The 17,003-nt window shown below is 43.0% G+C and overlaps 1 protein-coding gene across 13 annotated transcripts in view; it reads right to left on the bottom strand.

Moving 5' to 3' along the window:
• PLCB4 (phospholipase C beta 4) overlaps positions 1-17,003 on the bottom strand; it is a 400,851-nt gene that overhangs the window by 9,083 nt on the left and 374,765 nt on the right. For 12 of the 13 annotated variants that reach the window (XM_044385683.3, XM_048222092.2, XM_044385682.3 and 9 more), the window contains 4 exons: positions 9,115-9,230; positions 7,753-7,828; positions 5,818-5,993; positions 3,248-3,349 (listed from right to left, as the gene is read on the bottom strand). In XM_044385683.3, the coding sequence (XP_044241618.1) occupies positions 3,248-3,349; positions 5,818-5,993; positions 7,753-7,828; positions 9,115-9,230 (470 nt within the window). The remainder of the gene's footprint in view (positions 1-3,247; positions 3,350-5,817; positions 5,994-7,752; positions 7,829-9,114; positions 9,231-17,003) is intronic. The other variant, XR_008959400.1, reaches the window with a different exon arrangement.

Genomic DNA, 17,003 nt, shown 5'->3' with positions numbered 1-17,003 from the left:
TTCACTCTGTATTTCTAATTTTATACTCTCTTGAGTGTTTAACTCATTAGTTTGCATTTATTTAAAAAAATATATACACCTAGGGGCACCTGGGTGGGTCAGCCGGTGAAGCGTCTGACTCTTGATATCAGGTAAGGTCAGGATCTCAGGCTTGTGAGCTAGAGCCCCGCATCGGGCTCTATGCTGGGCATGGAGTCTGTTTAACATTCTCTCTCTCTCTCCCTCTGCCCCTCCCCAGCCCCCTTGCAATCTCTCTCTCTAAAAAAACAAAAACAAAACAAAAAAACCCCACAACAACCAATGGTATATACACCTAGGCTGTAATTCTCACTCTAAATATCACTTTACGTTCTCTTTAAAAGATTTACTTTCTTAGCAACTTTCAAGTATATAATACAGTACTGTTAACTATAGCCACCATGTTCAATATTAGATCTCTGGGACTTGCTCCTCTTATAACTGCAAGTCTGTCCCCTTTAACATTTTCCCATTTCTCCACCCCCTTAACTCCTGGAAACCTCTATTTTACTCTGTTTCTAACTGAAGTCATACATTATTTGTCTTTAGCTGGCTTATTTCATGTAGCATTATGCCCTCAAGGTCTATCCATGTTGTCACAAATGCCAAAATTTCCTTCTTTTTTAATGGCTGGAAATATTCCTCTATGTATGTGAATGTGGATGTAAAATCACATTTTCTTAATCCATTCATCTGTTCATGGGTACTGAGGTTATTTCCATGTCTTGGCTACTTGAATAATGCTACAATGAACATGGGGGTGCAGATATTGCTTTGGTATAGTGATCTCATTTCCTTCAGATAGATAACCAAGAGTGGGGTTGTAAGATTATATGGCATTTCTATTTTTAATTTTTTAAGGAAGCTCCATATTGTTTTTTATAGTGGCTGCACCAATTTACATGGCCCCAACAACGCAGAAAGGTTCTCTTTTCTCCACATCCTCACCGACACTTGTTCTTAACTTTTTGATGCATAACCATTCTAACAGATATGAGGTTTTATTCCATTGTGGTTTTGATTTGCAGCTCCCTGATGATTAGTGATCTTGAACACTTTTCATGTACCTGTTGGCCATTTGTATGTTTTGTTTGGAAAAATGTCTGTTCAGGTCCTCTGTCCATTTAAAAATCAGATTGCTTTGTTGTTATGAGTTGTATGAGTTCCGTATATATATTTGGATATTAATCCCGGATACATGGTTTACAAATGTTTTTCCCATTCCATAGGTTGCCTCTTCATTTTGCTGATTGTTTCTTTTGCTATGTGCCTTAGCTCCCTTCTGCACATCCATGGACAGTACTTGCACTGCTGTTCAGTTTCAAATAGTGCGTGATTTCTGTTGAAATGTCCTCTTTGACTCGGGAAGAGAAGTGCTTGTTAGCGTCTGCAGGTCTTTCTAAGCCATCTGATTACAACTTTTGAAATTTTATTTCTCAGTACTTTGTTAAAGTAGGCACACATACACGATGTGTGTGTTTAGAAGGCAACCATGTTGCACACAGGAAGTATTTTAAAAACCAGCCATTTGTAGGTGTTTTAGAAACACCTACCACAGGAGACAAAGGCAAAACAAAAAAATTAAAAACTGTTAATTATGCTACAGTAACTTAAAGGTAATTTGACCTCAACTGGGCTGAAGTCCACTTCGTAATAAAGAGCTCTTTATCAATTTTTTCAATGATTAGCACATTTATCCTATTGAATTCTGTATTTCGGGCAATCTAACACAGTTCAAACTGATGAGGTTTTATCATGGCTGGGCTATTTTACATTTTTGAGCTAAAGCAGATGTCATTTCCACTATATAAGGCCCTTAAGCAAAGTTCCGTGTCAAGAACCACAAGAGGATGGTGCAAAGAAGTATTGATTAAACTGAGTAATAATTTCCCTAGATGCTCCACGTTGACTGGGAAATTTCTTGGCCAACATTTTAAAAAGTCAATTCATTTCCAAGTCCAATTGCTGTGGAATTGCATATCCTATTGATGACCCATTCCCAATTGCACTTAATTCAACAACACTTCAGCATGAAAATGCACTGAATGGCATTATGCTTCCTATTTTATCGTATTTCAAGTTTAACATCGTTATTAATAATTGAGTTGTGCTTTAAAAAAATCAACGAAATTGAGGTGGTTGGACAGCAGTTCTCACCATGTTCAAAACAAAGAGGCAACATCGGGTATCCACTGAGCCTCCATAAAAGACCAGGTAGACAAGGAGCCCATGAAATACAGGTGCTTTCCTTTGTAGCTGCCAAGTTCTCCAGCAGCTTAGCCCATAGCTACGGGAGAGTGGAGTACTTGAAGCCCTAACCAGGCTCCTGTCTCAGTTCCAAGAGCTAATCTTCACTTGGCTCTGTATTTTCCGATCACTGAGGAAAGTGGTCTCAAGTGGTCTCAACTCCCTCTCTTGGGTAACAGGACTCCTGACGCCCTCTCGAATCCCCTTTACCGCCTTTGCCTAAAGGGCTTGCACCTGGAACCTTCTCTGGAGGTCACACGCACCTTCCCCTAGCCGCAGGTGGCAAATGACCGACCAACACAGAAGTACAAAAGCCAGGTACCCTTGGTTTAAAGAGACTGGTGGTGCAGCTCACCCTCCAGGGCTTTCGATCGGGCTGCAGAGGGACTGTAACTGAGACCAGTATACCCTTGCTCAGCCACGGCCTTGGACCCTTCCTGTTTCCCCTACTGCTCTTCTCTGCAGGTCCCTTCCTCAGGAATTCACATCCACCCGAGTTCCTGTCTTGGTCTCTGTTGCTAAAAAACCCAACCTAAGATAAGGTTAAGCCAGAAAAACTGAGTGGGGACTTCTGATCGCTGGTGTCAAGGACAGCACAAGGCAAATCAAAGGAAGAAGACTGGCCTCCTACAGGCTGCTAGTCCAGACCATCCCACCCAGAACGGGCCCATCCCTGAGCAGCTGAGATGCTTGCGGGATGACCCAGTGGAATGTGGGAAGGAGATTTTGCCATAGTTTATGCAATTTGGTTTGGAGATGAGCACACATATGCTGAATGTACATTTATTTTACCGGTGGTAGTGAACAATCAGAAGACAAGTGTTCTACGGCAACAACAATAAATCTTCATAGCGGTCAAAACAGCAGAATTCATAGCCGACACTCCCAAGGATTACGAGTAGTGTGTGTATACGCACATAAATGTTGTGTTTATGCCTCCCAGTCAATGCTCCCTCCCCACGGTGAGTGCCCTCAGGCTTACCTTTCCCGTTCTGCTTTGTTCTTGATAGATTTATCTTGGCTGATGGCTTTGCTGTTTTCCATAGAAATCTTAGCCTGGTGTGCTCGCATTTCCTTGCTTTCCCTAAGTATTAAAAGTACACAAACAGGGGTCAGGGAAGTTAGTGTTTAGTGGGTACAGAGTTTCAACTGGAGAAGATGAAAAAGTCCAGGAGACGGATGGTGGTGATGGCTACACAATAGCGTGAGTGTACTGACTGCCACACACTTTAAAAAATGGTTAAAATGGGACGCCTGGGTGGCTCAGTCAGTTAGGTGTCTGCCTCTGACTCAGGTCATGATCCCAGGGTCTTGGGATCGAGCCCTATGTTGGGTTCCTTGCTCGGCAGGGAGTCTGCTTCTCCCTCTCCCTCTCTCTCACTCTCTCAAATAAATAAAATCTTAAAAAAATGGTTAAAATGCAAATTTTATGTTATGGATATTTATAATAAAAAAGTAAATTCTACATATAACAGCAGGACTAGGTTCACTTCCCCCTCAATAGTGGGGGTACCACTATTGAGCTCAACGAATTATACTGTATCCTGTGAAAAGGAGGGAAAAAGCCCCAGTCCATGAGAAGCGGAAGTGGGTCACCTCCTGAGGAAGTGACAGTGATGAACTGGGATGAAGAGACATTACGTTTGTCCACAAAAATATAAAGATTTTCCAGCTTTGTCCTACATTTCTTGGGATCAGATGGCCTGGAAGAGAAAGAGGATGTTCTGACCCTCACAAGTGACCTCCATGCTCTCTGACAGCCCATGGGAATGAAGGGGACCGAGTAGTTTCAGATAAGCATGGGTTGTAAGGGGGGAAAAAAGGATGTTTACATACGGACGGCCCCTGATCCCTGCGTGTGCTACAATGTGTGTGTGCATGAGAAAGGCTCATAGATTATTTACGTGTACATAAAGGTATGAACACTGAACTGAGTGTCATTAGCAGAGAATTTTTTCTGGCACCTATATAGGTCTCCTCGAAGTCCTGCCTGGAAACGAGTGACCAGGAGTCCGGTGTTCTAAGTAGTTTCTGCACGGTATCCAAAGAGATGGACAACACTGAGCCCACTGAGGCAGGAGCGTGCATAGAAACTCCTGCGCCCAAGAAAACGGCCCTCAAATTGTTTCTGAAGTTAGTGTTAGTCAACTGACCATTTCTTTGTTCATTCACTCAACCAGCACTTCTCAATGACCAAATGTGGCTGACCAGTCTTAAAAGGGCAAGATTTTTTTTAACCAAGAGCAACAGCTGTGATCGTGAGGAAGACACACGACCACAGGGTGCTTGAGAAAAAGCCCAAATGCTGCTGTTACTTGGAAAAATGCCCTGGCCGTGTATTTATTTTTTTAAGGTAAATTAGTAATTAGGTTATGCTCTCTTCAAATAACTTCCTAAGCAATGAAAGAATTAACTTTTTTTTTCTTTTGAACAATGCCTACTGTTGAGGGCTAACTTTTTTCTTTATTCAACGCCAAAAAAGATGAGAGAGGCTACACCACTTTCTCCTGTGAAGTATCTCTGAGGACGGATGGATGCTTACAGTCTGGTACCGCGGCAACGGTCAGAGAGCGGCGAGCACACCTTTTTGTGTACCGAATCAAGAGCATCTTGCAGGGAAAAAAAAAGACCACTCCTAATCCTATACAGCTTCACAGAATACTTCACAATGGGTCAGGTACAGACTACTGACCTCCAGCAAACTTAGCAGGTCTACCTCATTTCGTAGCCTTACACGAGAATTGGCAATGATGGCAAAATGCTTCACATTCTTATGGCCGGACCTATCAGTCCAAAACCAGGCTGGGAATTCATGTTCGCGCCCAGATAATTTATGCAGTTAGCATTTAAAAACTTTTTTGTTTGCTTTGTTTACTGCTTCTATTTTCTACTCTTGTGTGTGTATCCATAGACCGGAACAGTGGCAGACAGGAGGCACAAAGGCAGAAGCGAGCAAGCTGTTACAAAGTTGCGATAAAAGGATGTAACTGACATCTGCCCTCTCCTGCTGGGAGGTGGGGCCGGGCGAGTCTAGCTCGTCGTTTGCAGGATTTTAAACAATATTCAATTCATAAACCGATACTTCTTTGCTGTTTCTTGATTAGATCTATCTTTCTAAAATTCCTAGAAGCCCTAATCATGGAAAGAATCTCACCACATCTAGCCACTGAGTGATCAGATCCAATCTGATCGAGGAGCTTAACTGGTTGGTCTTTGTCTCCTTACGTGTCCTCTCTTCCTAAGAGGCTCCAGGTCATTTTCCAAAGCCCAGCGTTGGCCCTAACACTCCGTGAAGCCTCCATGACTGCTCCGGAGGCAACAGAGCTCCTTTGGGCTGTGCTGTTTTTTTTGTATGTATCGTATACTATTTGTAATCCAGCTGAAATTTTCATGTGAGTGTTAAGACCTTGCCGACACTTGTAAGCACCTGGATGGCCGAGGCTGCTGCTTCGAGTTCATGTTGCTCGCCTCAACTGTATGACATGAGACACATAACAGCTCAGTGTGATTACAAAATTAGGAGCTCCTTCTGGAGAAGGCGCACTTGCCTACCTGTCATGGGACAGTTTGAGCTGCTGGGTTTGCTGCTCGTGGGCACTGATCAGTAGCTTTCGCAGGAGCTCACACTGCTGGCTGAGGTGGAGGTCCCGGATCTCTTGCTCCTCAGCACTGTGGGTGTTGATCATTTCTGACCACTCCTTTGTGTGCTGGGCCACTATCTCTTTGACCTGTGTGGGGAAAAGGGGATGGTGCCACTTGGAACTGTCACAGACCAGGTATGAACTGAAAACACAGTATCCGTCATGCATTCCAAATTCCACCCATCAATTTATCTGGTGAATCAGTAGACACTCCAACCTCCAAAAAATATGTACTAGTCCATGGGAATCAGGAAGTCATGGGTTATTAAAATAATCGCTTTGGCTCTAAATAGCCATGACCTGTGATTTCACTGTCTAACTTGTCCGTGTTCTCTTTTGTCTGGGCCCTGGGCTCCTTTACGGAGTCTCTCAGCTTCTCATCTCTTCATGCTTTTCCCACTTCACATCCACAAGGCCACAGGTCTGAATGGAGAGCCCTGTGTTCTCTTATCCCCGGATCATGACTCACTGTGTCAACCCTACCAGACTCTAGGGTACAAAGTCTCCCCTTCCCCATATCCATGCTCTTTGCAATGTGCTTTTGTACCTGTCCTTGTCAAGAGCTAGCGTCCATTTCCCCACCTCTTTGAATCTGGCTGCCCTTGGGACCTGCTTTAGCCATGAGACAGTAGCAAATGTGCAAGCAGCAGCTTGGAATGCTCCCTCTTCTGCTGTCTGGAACCCCAAGGTTGCCTTGGGACGGAGCCTGCGCTAGCCTGCTGGGGGATGAGAGGTGATACAGGAAAAGCAACCAGCCACCAGCTAAAGACCGGATATCTGAGTATAGCCATTGATCCCCGCTGACTGCAGACACACGAGTGAGCCTAATCACCATCACTAGAACTACCCAGCTGAGTATAGCCCAAATTCTGACCCACGCAATTGTAAGGTAATAACTGGTGGCTGTCTTTAGTCACTAAATTTTGACCAGTGTACCGTGCAGCAAAAGCTAACTGGTATCATGGCCAAGATTCCTACTTTCCTATCTGTGCAAAGCTTCTAGAAGTCACAGCATGGTGCACGGACATTAATGCTCAAACATTGCAGTTAGAAGAGAGAGCGTGAAGAATGACTCTCAAGGACACATGGCTTTCTGCCTCTGTAGCTTCACACAATGGACACAAAATACATAGGGAAGAGAACCTCCGTTTGAACAGCCTGGCTTACCCATGCAGGCAGCAGGGCCATCGGGCTGAATGGCAGAGCTGTGCGGAGACGTAGGGAGGCTGGCTGGTCTGACCAAAAGCTAGAGTTCGGAGCTTTAAGATTAGGAGTTTTAAGATCACCCCCTTTCTTTTGTAACTATTATTGCTAGAAGAATTATTTGTGTTCTTGACAGGAACTTAGGGCTCAGTTCCCCAAATGTCTGCAAACTAGTAAGTCTCCCAAGCTCCTATTTTCTTGGGGAAATAGGAGTAATTGGGCTCATCCCCTAGAATATCAGCTCTCGATTTGTTTCCCATCCTAAACTTCCACAGCAAAGTCAGAATGGAATAAGTATCAAAGGGTTACTCAATCCCCAGGTTGGGTGGTTGTTTGGTTCTCTGTTTAATGTTACTTCTCTAGAGAAGCACGTTCTGTATTTTATACAGTATTTATACTGTGTCACTTGCTGCCCCAGAGGCAGGAGGCAGATAGCATAGAGAGACTGAGGAAGGAAAAGATGTTCCATGAAATGGCTGTTCCCAAAGCCAGTGAGTCTGGAACAAATGTGAGTGTGGAAACCCCTTGACTGCCCAGACCAGCCCCAAGTTACTGTTACTTCTGATTTATGTTAGGTAGGGCGTCTAAAAAATTACAAAGTATCTTCTGCAAGCTCCTGCTGTAAAAAAAGGCATTTTCTTACCTTAGATTTGTGATCTGATGTCAGTGTCTGAATTTTAATTTCGGTTTCTTTTTTCATTTCGAGACAATTACTTCCCCTGAAAATGGAAAATCAGAAATGTGTGCCAGATGTTAGATAGCTTCCCATTCCCATGGGCCCTTGCTCCAAAGCTTTCTAATGAAGACAATTTGTTCTCATCAAACATGGGATGCCATGGCTCATTGGGCAACATCAGTATTTCTAGTAATAGACGTACACCTTACAAAACATCCATGTCGTGATTACTCAATTCAACCACTACACAAAGAGACATTTCAGATCTAACAATGATTGCATTGTTAAGGGTCTGTTGTCAGAGTTTCCATTTTGGTTCCTGCTTTTCTTGAGGCTAATTTTTCATTTATTCAATAAAATATTATTGGAGATAATAACTAGAAAATAGGTCCTCAGCCTTGAAGTGAATTTTTAAATTCTTCCTGGTTATAAAGCCAGATTTTTGTCTTTTACACATGCCAGCAAGGCAGAAAATAGCATTTCTTGGCATCATAGGGCAATTTTTGCTTCTTATTCCATTGTGACTAGGAAATACATACGAGGCAATTTCCCAGCAACCATTACTGCTTATTTCAGTGATAATTTTTCCCTTTTGGAATATATGTAGCGTGGCTGAAACCAGAACAGGTCCCGAGCTTCTCTCTTCAGCATAGATGCTCTGATGTATTATGGCCTGAGTCAGAATGCTTCGTTATATCATTGAAAATGTCTCCGAGAGAAGCATTATTCTAAAAACGCAAGGACTCTCATCAAATCTATTACTTCTCAAGGGCTGACACCGAGGATGTTCTCCTTTAGTCTGTTGTTCGGTGAGTTGGTAGCATCACACAAACATCCCCCTGGCTTAATTCCAGACAAAAATCTTACATAGTAGATGCCGTGATAGGTTTTATTCAACAGTCTTATCTGTTGGCATAAGCTAAAGATTCTTGTTATATTAAAAAATCGAGATTGCATTTTTTCCCCATGAGTGCATCAAACTTCTTATTTATTTTCTGGCTATGCAAAAGGATTTCTGTAATTTCAAAATTTCCCAACTTTAGCTGTTCTTCCCTCTCCCCCTCCTTCACCTTAAAGATAACTGAGTGGAGAACACACGAGAGACATAGTGACGGTGTCATCCACCTGTCGAACTGGAATAAAGTGCCTCTCTTCTACTTCCAGTCCCTGCCGCCTTCAGTTGAATGAGTCTCTTATTTTTGAGGAAAAACTTTCGATGATGAAAACACAGTCAAGACTAATTTCTTCCTTGACCTAAACAGCTAACTGTTGGGAAAAACAAAATATAAAAAGGCAAAAAGCTTCCCGAAGGAAATAAAGAGCCATTACCCCTTCTTCTTCATCGCCTTCTCTAGGATTTTCTCATGCGTTGACTTCTCTTTGTCATACTGGGCCACAATTTTGTCAACTTGCGTGCAGTGCAACTTCTGCATTGTGCTGTGCTCCTGAATGAGAGGAATCTGTCATCACGAGCTGGACTCTTCCAGGGGGGCTGCTAAACTTACCTGTGTTGGGCTGGCATGATTTTCAACAGCTTTCCCAGAACTTTGGTTGGGAAATCGAGGCATAACCAATTCTAAGAAGCGGAAGGATTTCCAATCGCCCACCCAACACAAGAGTTTCTTGTACAGGGGTATGCCCAACAAGGGAGTGTCTAGTCTCAGCCTCCAGAACATCCCCGCTCCTGGGCAGCCCCCATCATCCCAACGTCCTCTCTTCTACACATACATGTTCTCCATAGACCTTCTGCCCACTCGTCTTTGTTCTGTTGGAGATGCCTACTTAGTCCACAGCCCCTTCCACACATGGGTTCTCAAACACCCAAGCTCAGCTACCGTGTCTTCTCTCTTACACGTGCTAAGTATAACTATTCACATGTGACACGGCTTCTAAACACCCAGCACATTTGTGGAAGGCCTTAGATACCATCACTAAACAGAACTGCCAGTGGGGTTGTCACTGTCAGCGGACTTCAAATCCCCATCACGCCTTTGGGAGAAGTCGTGGCGAAGGGTGGTGCAGGTTGTGGAGATTCTCAGGAAAGGAACTGACAACGGGGACAACAGAGTGGTCCAAGGTGATGCTACCTTGCTGTGGATTTGGGGTCAGGGAAACATATGGAACAGCATCATGCTTAATTTGCGGTTGGAACACCTCATAAATCTAGCCACATTCCCAATATACGTGCACTTTGTGTGATAAACACATTCCAGCCAGGGCTTTTGCAATGTGGTGTATTGGGTTAAGGACATGGGTTCTTCAGGCTTAAATCCTGGGGCAACTCCTCTGGCCTCTCCATTTGTTCATCTTTATAACTGGGACAGCGACAACTAGTTCACAGATTGTCAGGACTAAACGTAAACATGATCATATTTCAAACGCCTGCTATACCTTATTCAAAATATAGTAATGTGTTCATATTATTCAGTATTCATGATAATATACAGAGAGTGACTTGGGATAAGGGAGAGCAAGGAGAATGATCAAATCAATAAACCTTCCCTCCACACTGAATCAACTGTCGCAGGAATCAACACGTTCACGTCTCCTTATTTGAATGGATTTGACTACTCTTGCATTGCTGTGGACAAGAATGAGCCCACTAAAATGCCCTACTAATCGTCCTCCTTTTAAGACTTAAAGGCATCATGCCTGCCCAGCACATGTGTTAATTTTTCTGGGCAAATATATAAGGGACTCGATGCAAGTGCAGATCCAAACAGATTAGAATCATCTTTCCCGTGCGTTCTTTCTGCTTTCCTCTTTCTCACAGGTATCAAAGGAAGGGTGGAGAAGATTGTTCTTTAAATAGCCTAGTGCAGCACAAGAAGAGGAGAGGATCTGAGGCTTGGAAGTATGCTGACTATTTCTTAAGGAAACATTCTGGTGAATCTTATTAACCCAATTAGAGCTGAGGAATGAGGCTGTGTGTGACGAACAGTGTTCAGGATGGATTCCAGTAGGTAAGACACGCTCTACGAAGCCAGCGCAGTCTTTGTGCAGCAGAACATGGCACAAAACTTGGTCCATAGCAGATGCTCATTAGATATTTGTCGTACACATGAAAAACTAGCATGGGAACACAGCAGGAGCACGTGGATTCTGGTCTTAGCTCAGTCAATAGTTAGCCAAGTGGCCATGGTGAAACTTATATAAATCTTTTTACATAAGTAATCTCCCCTAAGGCATGACTCACCGGAGTCCAGAACTGGGGTTTCTTTCAGTAAGAAATGGGCATACTTTTCAGCTGTCTGATGTGGTCAAATCCTTAGAGCAAATAAAACCCAAAGTTGGATAAATATCCCCAATAACACGTTAGAAGAAGAATTACAACTTAAATGCCTATAGGGACCAAACAAGAAGTAAATGAAGGAAACTGCTTTCTTAGAAAACTGAACAAGATCCATTTGCCCAACCCCATTCATGGGTTGGTTATGAGCTGCGAAGTTACCTAATGTAGGCAGGAATAATGTGGAAAATTAGGGGGAGCCTAGGTGGCTCCATCAGTTAAGCACCTGCCTTCGGCTCAGGTCATGATCCTGGGGTCCTGGGATAGAGCCTCACACTGGGCTCCCTGCTCAGTGGGGAGCCTGCCTTTCCCTCTCCCTCTGCCCCCTCCCTGCTTGTGCTCTCTCTCACACATAAATAAAATCTTTAAAAAATATATGGAAAATTAGAAGCACATTGAATTGAAATGATTATTCTTAATACAAATAACAAGAAAGTTGGTCTTGCAAAATTATCTCTGTATTTCTCCACGTGCTCAGAACGATTCCTGTGTGGTAGGAAGTGGTCACTGAAGTGTTTTGGGATAATTTGTTTCCAGACACCACTTCTCCTTTCACAAAGGAACGGGCTCTTAATTATGTGATGGTGGTGAAGCCTCAGCTTCCTGAAGTGTAAAATGGAGGAGGCAGGAAGTGATCTCTCAGTCCATTTTAACTCAGAAAAAGTCTATCATTGGTTTTATTCTTTGGGCCTTAATTAAATCATGAGACACTACCGAAGAGGCACACATTTTTTTTCATTCATTCAGGTCAAGAGTACCAGAATTAGATGTGTTGACTGAAAAGTGAATCTTCGTTGGGATATTTCTGGGGAGACAAAATGTACAACTTTTAGCAGGATGTATCGGTTTTCTTATTGAAGAGTGAATTCAGCTTCTTTTGGGATAGACTTCTGTTGTAATTCATTTTTGTGACTGATGGGGCAGTGGGCGTGAATGACTGTACCACAGATATTGCTGAAAAATTGGAGTAAGTCATATTTGCTCAGCATGTAATTCTGAGGTCGCCAGTAAGCTGCCATGTCTCTTCCTAACAGACGTATGGCTCTGGCACTGAGGTCTCACCATTAATTACAATTGATGAGTTTAACAGCAGTCTTGATGTTATCAGCTAAATTGCTTGCATAGCAAAGAACAAATTTTCCATTAGTAGCTTTACTGAAATGCCAACTGTTAGTCGGTTTCTCAGGCATTTCATTTGACTCATCTGATGGTGATGCTGCAAACCGGGGGTCCCAGGGATACATCCAACCTGCAAATGTGAGATTTCTCCCCCCCACATGGTGTTTTACGAGAAGACTGATTAGGGACTAATATTTAAAGATCTGGAAGTTCATATAAGATTTCAGATTTTATGAGTCCCCTTTCGAGAATGAAGCTGGCCCATGGACTCTCAAGGCACCGATGGTGGGGGGCTAAGTTTGATTTGCCTTTCGAATGGGGATGAATGTTCTTCTGCTCTCTGTATCTGGCCAACTTCCTTCATTTACTTCTTGTTTGGTCCCTATAGGCATTTAAGTTGTAATTATTCTTCTAATGTGTTATTGGGGATATTTATCCAACTTTGGGTTTTATTTGCTCTAAGGATTTGACCACATCAGACAGCTGAAAAGTATGCCCATTTCTTACTGAAAGAAACCCCAGTTCTGGACTCCGGTGAGTCATGCATTAGGGGAGATTACTGTTGCTTCGTTCTGCTTTTGCTAGGTCTCATCTAATGGATACTTGAAAACCATTCTCCTAGTTTCCATTTCAAATTGAAGAGGGGGTTTTAGAAAGTGAGAAACACACAGAAGTCTGATTGCCAGCTGCACTCACAGGGTCAAAAGCAATGGCCAATGACCATTGCCAACCGCCAAAATCTAGGCATGTTAACTAGCATCCTAATCTCATTTGGGGCCCGCATGGTCATTATCCCTGACTTTTCTGCTCAGTATCCTGAAAGCAGCTTACACACCTATTTCTGTGTTTCTCTTGCAGATGGCAGATCTTCACACACCACAATTCCTCCTCCATCCTGTAGCTAACCTTCACATTTGAAAGTCAGATTTCTTTTGCATAATACCTCTGTGTCTTAAGCCACTGGGATTTAGCTCTTGGATTCTCTGCTTCCCTGTAGGTCTAAGAAGTGGCATTATTTACCTAGGCTGATGTGTGAGAGCTGAGAGTGTCCTACAGTCATACTATGGACTAAGTAGGAGTCTCTGCTCTTAGGTGCCAACTGCCAAGGTTGATGCACGGACGCTGTGGTTGGGAGGATACAGCCTGGGCCAGGTTCCCTCCTCAGTAGGTTACTTTATAACCCAAGGCCTTAGGGTGGCAAATCTCAGCCCCATCTTAGGTGGCTTCAAAATTGTTAAAAAGGGGTTGTAAGGTGATGTTTCACAGAAAGCCTGGGTGTATTTATTCTCATTATTGCTTGACAACAGGTCAAAATCTGTTTTTGTAAGGAGGCCTCACCCTCAGCTTGCGGGAAGTTAAGGGGGCTGCCACTAAGGGGTCGAGGGACATAATATTCCTGAAGAAATAATTCTCAAAATGTAATGTGTACAGGAGAGGCGCTTACTTAAATTTATTGCCTAGACCTCTTATTGGAGATTATAACTAAGTCTCAGATGCAAGAATATGCCTACTTTACAAAGCCTCCACCTCTTGGTCCAAGGATCACATGTTGAAAAAACAGTCCCAAAGGAAGCCAAGACATTTGTGCCCTGGTAGAATCATGACTGGTTTTGAAAACCTTTTTACTAAGACCATCAAGAAGATGTGAGAAAGAAAAACCAAGATGGCAAAACCCAGAGGTAATGCAGTAGAGTGGTTAGGAGCGTGAATTTCACTACTGGGTATTTACCCAAAGAAAACACTAATTCCGAAAGATAGGGACCTCTGTAGTTACAATAGCCAAGATGTGGAAGCAATGCAGGTGTCCACTGATAGACACATGGATAAGGAAGTGTGGGGTGTGTGTGTGTGCGCACCCATACACACACTCACATGTATATAAAAAAGGAATATTATGCAGCCATAAAAAAGGAGATCATGCCATTTGCAACAGCATGGATGGACCTAGAGGTATTACGGTAAGTGAAGTAACTCAGAGAAAGACAAATACCATAGGATTTCATTCATGTGTGGGATCTCAAAAAACCAAAACCAAATGAATAAACAAAAAGCAGAATCAGACCTATAAATGCAGACTGATGGATGCCAGAGGAGAAGGGAGTTGGGGGGTGGGCAAAATGGGAGAAGGGGAGTGGGAGATACAGGCTTCCAGCTATGGAATGAATAGGTCACGGGAATAAGAAGTTCAATATAAGGAATATAGTCAATGGTGTTGTCAGAGCATCATATGGTGACAGATGCAGCCACTCGGGTGGTGAGCACAGTGCGGGGTACAAACTTGTCAAATCCCTACGTTGCACGCCTGGAACTAATTTAACATTGTACGTCAACTATACGCAAAAAAAAAAATCTTGTTTCTGGAGTCAGAATTTTGATTCACATCCTAACTCTACCATTTAAAAGCTAGGTGATTTAGTCAAGCTGTGTTCTTTTATTTATTTATTTTTTAAATTTTTTTTTTTTAAAGATTTTATTATTTATTCGACAGGATAGAGACAGCCAGCGAGAGAGGGAACACAAGCAGGGGGAGTGGGAGAGGAAGAAGCAGGCTCACAGCGGAGGAGCCTGATGTGGGGCTTGATCCCATAACGCTGGGATCACGCCCTGAGCCGAAGGCAGACGCTTAACCGCTGTGCCACCCAGGCGCCCCAAAGCTGTGTTCTTTTAAACATAAATTATCTCACCGGACAAATGGCTGGTAGAGGGCTTCCAAACATGGACAATTCTTTCTCTCTCTGTATCCACTCTCTCCATCCCCCCACTTTGTAATGTGACTTTGTGGTTCCAACACTCATGTCAATCCTTCATCTTAGAAGACAGTTCGGATGAGACCATGGAAAGTATTAGGGAGATATTACAGACTGAAAAATCACAGAAAGTTTATAGACAGGACGCTCTAATTATTTGAAATTATTTGTGAAACCCTTGGACAGTTAAAATAGATGAAATGCATTTTTAATAAACGGTAATAATGTGGTGAGTTGTAAAACGTGTGTGTTAGATGTAAGCAAACGAGCCTGTTATCAGCATTGACTAGTTATACGGCTCTAGGTAAGGGACTCACCTCTCTGAATTTCATTTTATTCATTTCTAGAATGTGGACAGTGTTCCTTAGGCTTCAGGGATATTGTGAGGAGTTGAGAATGTGCATAAAATGTGTAACACAAGGGTGCTTGGGTGGCTCAGTCGGTTAAGCATTGGACTTTTGATTTCAGCTCAGATCGTGATCTCAGTGTCGTGGGATTGAGCCCTGAGTTGGGCTTTGCATGGGTATGGAGCCTACTTAAGATTCTCTCTCTTCTTCTGCCACCCCCCCCACCAATGTGTTCAAAACTGGCACTAAATAAATGTTAGCCTTATTAGTAGTCTTACAGCAGAAACACTATAGAGCTACCCTATGACCCAGCAATTGCACTACTAGGTATTTACCCAAAGGATAGAAACATAATGATCTGAAGGGCACCTGCACCCTAATGTTTATAGCAGCAACATCCACAATAGCCAAACTATGGAAAGAGCCACATGTCCACCGAGAAATGAGAGGATAAAGAAGATGGCGTCTATATATACAATGGAATACTACTCAGCCATCAAAAACGAAACCTTACATTTGCAACGATGTGGGTGGAATTAGAGGGTATTATTAATAGCTAAGCAAAATAAGTCAATCAGAGAAAGACAATTATATGATTTCACTCGTGTGGAATTTAAGAAACAAAACAGAGGATCATAGGGGAAAGGAGGGAAAGATAAAATAAGACAAAAACAGAGAGGGAGACAAATCATAAGAGACTCTTCACTACGGGAAACAAACTGAGGGCTGCTAGAGGGGAGGTCGGTGGAGAGATGGGATAACTGGGTGATGGGCATTAAGGAGGGCACTTGAACTAATGAGCACTGAGTGTTGTATGCAACTGATGAGTCACTGAACTCTATCTCTGAAACTAATAATACACTAGATGCTAATTAATTGAATAAAAAAAAGAGAAACAGGAAAAAAACCCACAAAAAAACACTACAGAATTCAGAATTCATAAATTATACTGCCAAAGCCATCTGAATAAAGTGCGTCCCCTGTGTATTTAATGTGGGAGAAGGGATTCATTCGTAAGCTCATAATCACACACTTGTAACAGGAACTTCTGCGGTGCATGAGGGTCTGAAAAAGCAGCTGTGGAAAGCATTGCCCTGCTCAGAAATACTCTTGAAAAGCTCTCTGAAAAGCAACAGGGAAGCACGGCACACATTTTTCTGGGGCAATTTTCTCTGCTGTTCGACCTAAGGAATTTCGAACCCTTCCTCCAAAAAACGCACACTAAAGCTGTTATGAAAGTCCACACAAATTCAGATAGTTGGATTTAGGGAGATTTAAAATCTCCTTTTAGGTATTGGTTCTACTGTCAGGTGGGGCTCCAAGAAGCTCATTTGTTTCCTACAAAGGAAAGCAACATGGATTCTCTCAGCCATCCAGGATTTACTGGACACTAAACAACATGGAGACGTCCTTGCCAACAGGTGTGAAGAAATGGGATTGGCTGAACGAAGTGCAGTGGTGTCTGAGGTGGAGGGGAAGATCTACAAAGACCAGCTCTAAGTTGTGTCACAGAAAAATAATTTTCCACCTATTAATGGATTGAATGTTTCTGTCTCCCCCTCTGAATTCCTATGTTGAAGCCCTCATTCCCAATGAGATGGAATGTGGAGGTGGGGCCTTTGGGGGAGTGACTAGGTCATGAGGGTCGAGTCCTCATGGATGGGATCAGTACCCTTAAAAGAAGAGACATGAGAGAAATGACAGCTCTCTCCACCA

The sequence above is a fragment of the Ursus arctos genome, unplaced genomic scaffold (genome assembly GCF_023065955.2).
Source record: "Ursus arctos isolate Adak ecotype North America unplaced genomic scaffold, UrsArc2.0 scaffold_16, whole genome shotgun sequence".
NCBI classification, from domain to species: Eukaryota; Metazoa; Chordata; class Mammalia; order Carnivora; family Ursidae; genus Ursus; species Ursus arctos.
The sequence above is the reverse complement of the archived record's forward strand: the minus strand, read 5'-3'. Positions and strand labels throughout refer to the sequence as shown.